Source organism: Chiloscyllium plagiosum, chromosome 6, assembly GCF_004010195.1.
Source record: "Chiloscyllium plagiosum isolate BGI_BamShark_2017 chromosome 6, ASM401019v2, whole genome shotgun sequence".
Taxonomy (NCBI): domain Eukaryota; kingdom Metazoa; phylum Chordata; class Chondrichthyes; order Orectolobiformes; family Hemiscylliidae; genus Chiloscyllium; species Chiloscyllium plagiosum.
In genome coordinates this window covers 86,584,881-86,597,169 of record NC_057715.1, presented here as the reverse complement: position 1 = coordinate 86,597,169, position 12,289 = coordinate 86,584,881, and the positions used below count along the sequence as shown (strand labels likewise).

The following is a 12,289-nucleotide window of genomic DNA, read 5'->3' as shown; positions in this document are numbered from 1 at the left end:
ACATCCAGCTTGTCCCCTCCCCCCCGCTACTTAGTTTAAATGTAGCGGTGTTGCAATAGAAAACCTGCCTGCCAGAATGCTGGTCCCTAACCTATTAAGGTGCAAGCCGTCTCTCTTGTAGAATTTATGTTTACCACAAAATATACCCCAGTGATCCAAGAACTTAAATCCTTGCTTCCTGCACCAGTTCCCCAACCACACGTTCAAGTCCATTATCTCCCTGTTTCTGGCCACACTAGCCCGAGGAACTGGAAGCAAACTGGAGATAACCACCTTGGACGTCCTGCTTTTCAGCCTTCTTCCTAGTTCTCCGAAGTCTCGCTGTAGTATGTTCCTCCTCTTCTCCCCGACATCATTTGTGCCGACATGTACCTCCATGTTGTATGGATTAATGAATTGTAAGCAAAATTTCTCCCACTTTTTAACAAGTGGATGGGACACTAAACTATGGCTGGCTCTTGATGCCCTTTGTAGCCCTGAACTGAGTTGTTTCGAGGCTGTTTCAAAGGGTAATTGCGAGTCAACCACGTTGCTGTGGAGTTATATGCAGGCCAGTCCAGACAGGAATGGCATATTTCCATCCCTAAATGACATTAGTGAGCTTGACAGGATTTTGTGGCAATTGACCACAGTTGCATGGTTGCCACTAGACTACTTTGTTAATTCTAGATATTATTAAAATCAAATTTGATTATCCGCAGTGTAGGGATGTGAGCCTGCGCCCCCTGAATGTGAGCCAGTGTCTCTGGATTACTTGTCCAGAGTTTTTCAGAATTGAATGGCTGACTGGAAATGATAGTATACATATAAGGCATCAATACGAGTGATTCTGTAAAGCGTGTAATACTACTGAGATTCTATGGGCCCAATTTATTTTCTTGTGGACCATCTTATTATAATTACAAAATCGTCTGAAGCATTACCTTTTCATGTCTATGGCTGTGAAATTCCTGATTTGTAGATGAAGTGTAATTTACTCATTAGGCTTGGTGAGTCACTCACCCACCCATCTAAGCAGTGTGAAAAATAGTTCTGAGCACTCATTCACCAAATCCATAATGAAGCTGTGCAAAAGGCAGACACTCCACAAACAGAGTTAGTTAGAGAAAAAGAAAACTGCAGATGCTTGAATCCAAAGTAGACAGGCAGGAGGCTGGAAGAACACAGCACACCAGGTCGCTTCAGGAGGTGTAGAACTCAACGTTTCGGGTGTAACCCTTCTTCAGGACTGAAGAATGATTATACCTGAAACGTCGTCTTCTACACCACCTGATGCTGCCTAGCTCGCTGTGTTCTTCTAGCCTACTCCACAAACAGAGCCAGATGAGGGGAACATTGGCCACATTTGGACCTGAAGAAAGACTCCTATTCTCATAAATCCAGTGCATGCAGACCCCATTCCCATGGTGTTGGCAAATGATCTTCAGTAAGTCATAGTTTGTCCAATGCCAACAATTGATGTAAAAATGTGGATTTTTGTAATCTCTCATTCCATTGCTTGCTTTTACTCAATCAGAAATCTAAAACATCAGTTTCGTGGAGCAGTGATATTGAGTACAGATGATTATTTCATCAGAGAAGATGGCTCATATTTATTTCAGAAGTACCTACTTGACGAAGCTCATGAATGGAACCATGAAAGGGGTAAATACTGAAATTGTTCTTCATGGTATTCTGATTTTGTTAAAACTAAATTTTAAATGCTCTGCATTTACTGCTTATGTTGTAACTAATATAATTACATAATGGATCTACTTACAGCCAAATCAGCTATGAGACAAGGGAGGTCTCCAATTATTATAGATAATACCAACACTGAAGCATGGGAAATGAAACCATATGTGAATATGGTATGACCTAGATTTTCAATTAATTTCTTCAGTATCTAATATTGATCAATGTACTAACTTGATTGTTTGAAACAATGTTTTACATATCTGGAAAAGCTACACACATCTGGCAGCATTTGTGGAGAGAAATCAGAATTGATATTTCAGGTCCAATGAGTTGTGAGGAAGGGTACTAGACCCATAAACATTACCTCGGATTTCTCTGCACAAATACTGCCAGACCAGCTGAGCTTTTCCAGCAATTTCTGTTTCCTTTTCTGATTTTCAGCATCTGCAGTTCTTTGGCTTCTTGCAAATCTGATTTGCTACTCTTGACTTTCCGAATTCTGTAATAAACTTTTCATTCTGTTTTTTTTTTGTCTGTCATAATTGTGTTTACTCTGATTTCTGGAATTCTAATTTTGGTTTACATCAGTTGCGATCTTTTCAAATGGCACAGCAGGCTCAGTAGACTGAATGGCAGACTTTAGCTGCCACCACAATGATCTGCAGGCCTGTGGCAGGCTTAACTCTTTCATCGTTACACATGGCTACATATTCTTATAGCTGTTTTTAATCCATATTTTACTTTTAAAAATATATTCAAGGAATTTATCATGATAGTTTAAGACAATACTTTGAGCAATTTAAATGTTAAAATACCTGTCACTTTTTTCAAGGGAATAGAAATGATAAGAGTGTATAACTGTTGAGACTCAAAACAAATTTGGTCTCATTTATATAGTTATTCCTTTCCTTTCCTTAAGTGCCCCTTTCCTTAAGAATCCTTAACCTGGAAGTTCATAAGATAACTGCAGTTTCTTGTTAGGACTGTATTCTGACCTTGAAAACAATTGTTCAAGAATTGTATTACAAATCTCTGTGTTTGCTTTGTTTTCTCATGATACTTCACTGACTCTGTATTGTCCTGTGTATCGCATTTTAATATAATAAATATCTTATTATAGAAGGGAAAGAAATCTCAATTCCAATAAACTTATGTACTTAGTTTGAATTGATTTTAACTTATTTTTCACGAAGCAAAGAGCCTTAGATTTTAGATGGATATGCATCTAAAAATATTAGATTAGCTCTTTGGATTTTAATCTTTCAATTAATGTTTTGTCATCAACAGGCACGAGAGAATGGTTATGAAGTGAAATTCCGAGAGCCAGATACACCCTGGAAATTTGACATTAGAAAATTAACAAGGTTTCTTTCAACTTTTTAACTGCTTCAAGTGTAAAAATGACAGTTGCTGTGAAAATAGAGCAATCCATAGTGATTTTTAAAATATGTATGACAAGAGGGAAAACTGAAGATAATCAGAATTATTGTCCTCCACTGAATCTCAAAACTATATTTGACATATAAGTACACAGAAGTTTTTAAAATAATAAACTCACCATAGGCCTAACCAAACTGATAACCTATATCCTCCATGTCTGTTATCCTTCATCCACCTATCTAGTCAGTCATCTTTTCTGCCTCAACCCACTAACTCTGGGAGTGAATTCAATTACTTCACAGCTCCAATATGAAGTTTTTCTTGCTTTTTCTAAGTCTCTATGTTTATATGAGTCAGTGGCCTATTGTTCCAGACTATTGAAACCAGTCTGTGTTCCACTTTTTGAAGCATATTTGCAATATAGTTGTATTATCTATTTTATCCAAAAAAGCTCAAATTTTTAAAGCATGTTTTTCTTTATTCTTATCCTGAAGAATCTGTGTACTTATTGTCTTTGTAATCTCTCTTCCTTAATTACAATTGTTTTCTATACTCTTGATTTTCTTGCTCCAAATCCTGAAACAATAAGTTGCTTCCTTTATTAATGGAATAAATTTATTATGTGACGTTGTAGTTATAAAATATTTCCACTGTTGCTCTGTATCCCTGCGTGTCAATTTATCCTGCCACTGCACCTCCGCTGGCTCAGTCTTTACTTTTCTAAAATCTACCCTAATCCAACTTGAGTTCCAATATTTGAGACTTTCCTTTCTCTTTCTAGTTGGTTTTTAAACCTTAAATATTGTGGTTTGACTACTATCGAACTGCTAATCCACAGTTTGCCTGTGTATATCAGCTGTTTTGCTACACGTAACCTGATAAATCAATGTCTCTGTGCCTGTATCAGAAATAGGAATTTTGACATGAAAACTAATAAAAATGAAGGTGTTATGGTGGAGATTAGTTGAGAGTAGGAAAAAGTCCTGCTGATGAATGAAATGCTGATGTAAAACCTCTTACGTTCAGCTGAATGATTGACTTTAATGGTCAGTGGAATCAATGCATGATATTAGATTAGATTAGATTACTTACAGTGTGGAAACAGGCCCTTCGGCCCAACAAGTCCACAGCGACCCGTCGAAGCGCAACCCACCCATACCCCTATATTTACCCCTTACCTAACACTACGGGCAATTTAGCACGGCCAATTTTTAGCATGACCAATTCACCCTAACCTGCACATCCCTGGGCACTATGGGTAATTTAGCATGACCAGCTATCCTTAGTAGCCACACACGCAGACAACAAGCAACATGAATTCGACTGGGACAACACTACTATCATAGGGCAAGCCAGACAGAGAACAGCCAGGGAATTCCTAGAGGCATGGCATTCATCCACAAACTCCATCAACAAACACATCGACCTGGACCCAATATACCAACCACTACAGCGGACAGCTGAAACTGACAACCGGAAGCGGCAGGGACAGACCACTATAAACACCGGAGGAAACATCAAAGAAGCGCTTCGCAGGAGGCTCCCAAGCACTGATGATGTCGCCTAGCCAGGGGACGAAACGTTTGCAACAAAAACTTCCAGCTCGGCGAACACAACCACAACAACGAGCACCCGAGCTACAAATCTTCGCACGAAGTAACTATGACTCTAAAGTGGATAAGGTCAAGCAAAGGTTTTTCAGTAGATTAAAGGTCATAGTTCTAGTACTCTCATCATTCATTCAAACCATCCAGTTACTCTTTAACTTGAAATTTGTATCTTTTGCTTTCCTGACGGATTATGCCGATCAATATTAAGTGAGTCTAAAAATAGGAGAGACAGTGGAGTAATCCAGAGACCCAGTGGAACACACTGTGGACAGATGGTGAAATTTGAATTCAATTAATATGTCTGGAATAAAAATCAAATTTAATGATGAACCTCTCTGGCTTGCCTCCAGTTCCAGCATATTATTCCTTAGATAAGGGAGCCAAACTGTTTACAGCTTTGCTTTTGTGGTCTGACCAGTGCCTCATATAATTTTAGCGAGACTTCCCTATTTTTATATGCCATTCCTGTTGAAATCCAGGCCAATGGTCCACTTGCCTTCCCCATTACTTTCTGAACCTGGATGCTAACATTTTGTGATTTATGCATGAGGATTCCCAAATTCCTCTGTGCTGTGGCTTTCTGCTGTCTGTCCCCATTTAAATAATATTCAGCATGGAATACAGCATTGTCTAACTAATAGAAAACAAGCAATTGGGATAAGAGGGGCATCTTAGGATGGCAACCCAACACTAGTGGTGTGCCTCAGGGATCAGTGCTGGAGCCACAATTATTTATAGTACATATTAATGACTTGGATAAGCAAAGTGAAAGTACTGATATAATACCTCCAATACCATGGACTCTTATTATTAAGTAGCGTAATGTGTGGTATCATCAAAAGCCTCTGGAAATCCAAATGTATTACACTGCTTCTCCTTTATTTATTCTGCTTGTTGTCCCCTCAGAGAATTCGAGTAAATTTGTCAGTTATAATTTCCCCTGCATGAACCCATGCTGACTGTTCTGAATGATATTATCTATTTTAAAATGATCTGCTTTTTCACCTTTTATAATAGACTCTTAATCCTTTCTCAATAACAGATATTAAGCTCTGGCCTATGGTTACCTGTTTCTCGTCTCCCTTTTTGAATAAAGGTGTTACATCGGAAGAACGTTGCATTGTTCCATTAGAGGTGGTTTCAAGGAGCTTTAGTAGTATGATACCTGGAGTGCCCAGGTTGTCTTATGAGGACAGGTTGGACATGGGCTGGGTTTGTTTTCACTGGGATTCAGAAGGGTGAGAGGTGACTTAAACAGTCACTGCTGAGATCCACCTGATTTCAGATTCTGAGCAGTCTTGACAAGGGGATGTGAAAAGATACTCCCTCTTGTGGGTGAGTCCAAAACTAGGGGCACTATTTTAAAGTATGGATTTGCCTTTTTAGGACGGAGGTGAAAAATCTTTTCACCCAGAGGGTTGTGAAACTTTGGGAAGTGTCTGCCTCAGAAGTCAATAGAAGCAGGGTCGTGGAATATTTTGAAGACCAAAGTGGATAGATTTTTGTTAGGTAGGGGAATGAAGGGTTAATGGGGGTAGATGGCAATGTGAAATTTGAAATCAGCCTTTGCTGTTGAATAGCAGAGAAGAATTGAAGGGCCATGTGTTTTCAGCACAAAGTCAGTAATTAAGTTTTAAGATTTTGTAACATAGGACCAAAATTCAAGTAAAAGAGCTGGCTCAAATGACACTCACTTAACTCAGATGCATTAACGGTGTTTCCTTACTAGGATTGCCTGCCAAACCTCGGGGAGGGCTTTTGCCCGAAACGTCGATTTTCCTGCTCATCGGATGCTGCCTTTTCCAGCACCACTCTAATCTAGACTCTGGTTTCCAGCATCTGCACTTTTGCCTGCCTGCCAAACCTGACAATGGCTTTGGCTCTGCAATTTGGGGTAGAGACAGAGTTTTTAGTCAGGAGTCTTAGCCCTCCATTATTAACAGAACTTTAGTGGTGTCTACTCAGGACTGCCAGTGAAAACAATGCAATGATTATTGCAATGCAATGCAATACCACCACCAAAAAGGTATTTCCTTCTCCACTGCTATCAGCATTCCATAGGGACCATTCCCTCCTTGACTCCCTCATTGGGTCAACACTCTCCACACCTGGCACCTTCCCCTGCAGGTGGAAATCCTGTGCCCACACCTCCCCTCTCACCTCAGCATTGGTCCCAAAAGTTCATTTCAAATCCGGCAGAGATTTACCTGCACATCCTCCAAACTCATTTATTGCATCCAGTGCTCTCGATATGGTCTTCTCTACATCGGAGAGACTGAGCGCAAACTCACAAAACATTTCAGAGAACATCTCTGGTCTGTACGCACCAACCAACCCCACCGTCGAGAGATATGGTCTTCTGTACGCACCAACCAACCCCACCGTCCTGTTGGCCATCCATCTTAAATCCCCCACCCACTCCCCTGAGGACATATCCATTCTGGGCCTCCTCTACCGCCTTACACAAGACCACCGCAAACATCTCATCTCCCGACTCGGGAGCCTGCAATCACATGGCATGAACATTGAATTCACCTGTTTCCAAATTTCCCATCCCCATCCCAACCCAGATCCAACCTTTCGACTAGGCTCCACCCTCTTGATGTGACCTACTTGCCCATCTTCCTTCCCATTTATTGACTCCACACTTCCCAATGACCAATCACCATCACCTCCTATCTTAACCCACCTATTGCCATCCCAGCTATCTTTCCTCTAGCCCCACCCTCCCTCAGCCTATTTATCTCTCAATCTCTTTCCTCGATATTTCATGCATAAGCCCTTCAAAAGGATTGGGTATAAGTCCTGATGAAGGGCTTATACCCAAAATGTCAACTGTCTTGCTCCTCAAACCCTTCATGACCACAGTGCTTTTTCCAGCACTATGCTTTATCATCAATACGATGACCCCATATCATGTCCATAAGACATAGGAGTGGAAGCAAGGCCATTCGACCCATTGATTCCACTCCGCCATTTAATCATGGCTGATGGGCGTTTCAATTCGACTTACCCACACTCGCTCCATAGCCCTTAATTCCTTGCAAGATCAAGAATTTATCAATCTCCATCTTGAAGACACCCAATGTTCTGGCCTCCACTGCGCTCCGTGGCAATGAATTCCACAGGCCCACCACAGTCTGGCTGAAGAAATGTCTCCTCATTTCCGTTCTAAATTGACCCTCTAATTTTAAGGCTGTGCCCATGGGTCCTACATCCCCGCCTGACGGAAACAATTTCCTAGCGTCCACCCTTTCTAAGCCATGCATTATCTTCTAAGTTTCTATTAGATCTCCCCCAACCTTCTCAACTCTAATGAATACAATCCCAGGATCCTCAACCGATCATCATATGTTAGGCCTACCATTCCAGGGATCATCTGTGAGAATTTCTGCTGGAAATGCTCCAGAGCCACTATGTCCTTCCTGAGATGTGGGGCCTAAACTGGACACAGTATTCTAAATGGGGCCTAACTAGAGCTTTATAAAGTGTAAGAAGCATGACACTGCTTTTATATTCCAATCCTCTTGAGACCTTCCACAGGAGACCTTTAGAAGCCTCCAGTGCTGATGAATGGAGAGCACTGTCAGCAGTTTATCAATCTCAACCTAACCAGAGTTTAATCCATGACCTTCGTCCCTACCATCATTGAAAATGACTATTGCATATTACATGGTTTGGTTCAACTGGATTCCTCTCTATTTTCTGGCCCTTGTTTAATAAATCTAGCAGGTTCCTATCGGGTTCTAATTTAAATGTATTTCACCTTTCATAACCAAGTGCTAGGTCCTGATCCATCCATGAATAGTGACAGCAGGCAGCTAGTCTTTGCAGAGATATGTAAGCCATCCTACTGTCAATTTCCATTCTCAGTTAGGGCACTTGAGTGTTACAAGTTAGCCAGGTAGGAGCTAAAGAGAGAGCTAAGAAGAGCCAGGAGGGGACATGAGAAGTCGTAGGCAGGTGGGATCAAGGAAAACCCTAAAGCTTTCCTTAGGTATGTCAAGAATAAAAGAATGACGAGAGTAAGATTAGGGCCAATCAAGGACAGTAGTGGGAAGTTATGCAGGGAATCTGAGGAGATAGGAGAAGGGCTAGACGAATATTTTTTGACAGTATTCACACAGGAAAAAGACAGTGTTGTCACGGAGAATACTGAGATGCAAGCTATTATACTAGACGGGATTGAAGTTCATAAGGAGGAGGTATTAGCAATTCTGGAAAGTGTGAAAATAGTTAAATCCCCTGGGCTGGATGGGACTTATCTTAAGATTCTCTGGGAAGCTAGGGAGGATATTGCAGGGCCTTTGGCTTTGGTCTTTATGTTATCTTTGTCTACAGGAATAATGCAAGAAGTTTGGAGAATAGCAAATGTTGTCCCCTTGTTCAAGAAGGGGAATAGAGATAACCCTGATAATTATAGACCAGTGAACCTTACATCGGTTGTGGGTAAAGTGTTGGAAAAGGTTGTAAGGGATAGGATTTATAATCATCTAGAGAGGAAAAAGTTGATTAGGGATAGTCAGCATGGTTTTGTGAAGGGTATGTCGTGCCTCACAAACCTTATTGAGTTCTTTGAGGTGGTGACCAAACAAGTGGATAAAGGTAAAGTGGTTGATGTGGTGTATATGGATTTCAGTCAGGTGTTTGATATCGTTCCCCATGGTAGGCGATTGCACAAAATACAGAGGCATGGGATTGAGGGTGATTTAGCAGTTCGGATCAGAAATTGGCTAGCTGAAAGAAGACAGAGTGGTGGTTGATGGGAAATTTTCATCCTGGAGTTCAGTTACCAGTGGTGTACCACAAGGATCTGTTTTGGGGCCACTGCTGTTTGTCATAAATGACCTAGATGAGGGCGTAGAAGGATCGGTTAGTAAATTTGTGGATGACACGAAGGTCAGTGGATTTGTGGACAGTGCCGAAGGCTGTTGCAGGTTACAGAGGGACGTACGTAAGCTGCAGAGCTGGGCTGAGAGATGGCAAATGGAGTTTAATGCAGAAAAGTGTGAGGTGATTCACTTCGGAATGAGTAACAGGAGTACAGAGTACTGGGCAACTGGTAAGATTCTTGGTAGTGTGGATGAGCAATGAGATCTTGGTATCCATGTGCATAGATCCCTGAAAGTTGCCACCCAGGTTGATAGGGTTGTTAAGAAGGCATACAGTGTGTTAGCTTTTACTGGTAGAGGGATTGAGTTTCAAAGCCATGAGGTCATGTTGCAGCTGTCCAGAACTCTGGTGCGGCTGCACTTGGAGTATTGTGTGCAGTTCTGGTCGTTATGTTAAAGGAAGGAGAATTCAGAGGAGATTTACCAGGATGTTGCCTGGTATGGAGGTGAGGTCGAATGAGGAAAGGCTGAAGGACTTGAAGCTGTTTTCATTAGAGAAAAGAAGATTAGGAGGTGATTTAACAGAGACATATAAGATGATCAGAGGGTTAGATAGGGTAGACAGTGAGAGCCGTTTTCCTCGGATGGTGATGGCGAGCAGGAGGAAACATAGCTTTCAATTGAGGGGTGATAGATATAGGACAGATGTTAGAGGTTTGTTCTTTACTCGGAGTAGTAAGGGTGTGGAATGCACTGCCTGCAATAGTAGTAGACTCGCCAACTTTAAGGGCATTTAAATGATCATAGGATAAACATAAGGATGAAAATGGAATAATTTAGATTAGATGGGCTTCAGATTGATTTCACAGGTCAGCACAACATTGAGAGCCGAAGGCCATGTACTGCACTGTAGTGTTCTATGTTCTTCAAATTATTTTTGTTTGGATTTGTATGATAGCCCAGCAATGTATTTGCTGAATCCAGTTTCGCAAGTTTGCTGTAGAAAGATTTCAACTGTTAATTTGCAGTTTACCAAGCCAATCTCATAATAACCTGTATCCATTTAGCTTCTCATCTGAAATATGGCATCTGTGACAAATCAGCACCAGTGCTTGAGAATAGACATTAGCTCATATATTTATCCTGGGCAAGGGCTTGAAGGCAGAGATGTGCTTTCAAGTTGTCATTTGTTTTTGATGTCATCATAATATTAAACCAGTCATATAAATTGTAAAATACAGCATTCTTTAATTATGTTTATGATGTACAATAAAATTTATACCTTTTTTCTGAATATGTGCAGAATAAATTCACATGGTGTTCCGAGAGAAACAATTGAACGAATGAAGGAACGGTACGAGAGGAATATCACTATTGACAAAGTGCTGCATGCGGAAAGGGAGGCCTGAAATAATTGATGCCAAGGTTATCAACAGGTTGTGTTCAGAAGAGGAGCAAAAGCAAGACTGGGGAAGAGTTTGTACAAACTTAGCACATTCAGATTCCTGATGAAGGACTTTTGCCCGAAACGTCAATTCTCCTGCTCCTCAAATGCTGCCTGACCTGCTGTATTTTTCCAGCACCACACTCTCGACTCTGATCTCCAGTATCTTCAGTCCTCACTTTCTCCACATTCAGATTTAATACTGGTGACATAAATCCAAAACAACCTGTGTAGGTTGATAGATCCAACAAATTCATATTTTAAACAAAATCAAAGAAAATAGATTGAAGTTTTTTATTTAACTTTCAAAAAAGGATTTATCACTTCAGGTCTTTGAGCAGAATTAAGGATAATGAATGTCATTAACAGCTGTTGTGCCTTAGTAATTTTGTGAAGTACAGTTTGATAAACCTTTTAACATGATCATAGATTATGAGCCAGCAATTACTGTGGTAAATGTCCTTGATGTAATTTTTTTCAAAAGCTTTGAATTTTAATTACACCTTAACACAGGTTTAAATTGTGAAATGTATACAACAGTTTGAAATCCTAACTGCAGATGTGTAATTTAATTCCTGCTGTTTGCCATTCCTGCTCAGGATGTGAGCGATGTTAGCATTTATTGCTTATCTTCAGTCACCCTGAGAAGGCAGTGGTCATCTTGAACTGCCACACTTTTTATTTTTTTGTAGCAGTTTGTTACAGCTGAGTGGATTGCTAGGCCAGAAGATAGTTAATGTTAACTGTATTATCATTTCTCTGCAGTTAACATGTATAAGATGGTGTTGCTGGCAAGGGCAGTATTTGTTGCCCATCTCTAATTGCCCTTGAACTAACTGGCTTGCCAACCATTTCAGACGGCAGTTAAAACATTATTGTCTGGATTCATATGTAGACAGAAGCAACCAAGGGCAGCTGATTACCGCCTTTTAGATTACTTACAGTGTGGAAACAGGCCCTTCGGCCCAACATTTACCTAACACTACGGGCAATTTAGTATGGCCAATTCACCTGGCCCTGCACATTTTTTTTTTGGACTGTGGGAGGAAACCGGAGCACCCGGAGGAAACCCACGCAGACACGGGGAGAACGTGCAAACTCCACACAGTCGCCTGAGGCGGGAATTGAACCCGGGTCTCTGGCGCTGTGAGGCAGCAGTGCTAACCACTGTGCCACCGTGCCGCCCAAACATTAGTGAAGCCATGTGTTTTTCTTACAATTGTTGGTCATCCATGTTCATTGTTCCTGCACAGTTTTCTCTGGTGTGCATACCCCGGATCTAGTCCTGCTACTCTCATCGACATTAATGCCCCTTGCCACCATCTTATGACTGGTGAGACTATTCG

General features: G+C 41.0%; 1 protein-coding gene across 1 annotated transcript in view; it reads left to right on the top strand.

Annotated features, from left to right (window-relative positions):
- The window catches only part of LOC122550792 (NEDD4-binding protein 2-like 1), a 21,134-nt gene extending 9,163 nt beyond the window's left edge, over nt 1–11,971 (top strand). The window contains exons 3-6 of the mRNA XM_043692057.1: nt 1,517–1,644; nt 1,762–1,850; nt 2,965–3,041; nt 10,803–11,971. Of these exons, the coding sequence (XP_043547992.1) occupies nt 1,517–1,644; nt 1,762–1,850; nt 2,965–3,041; nt 10,803–10,908 (400 nt within the window). The 3' untranslated portion in view covers nt 10,909–11,971. The remainder of the gene's footprint in view (nt 1–1,516; nt 1,645–1,761; nt 1,851–2,964; nt 3,042–10,802) is intronic.
- Nucleotides 11,972–12,289: the final 318 nt, after the last annotated feature.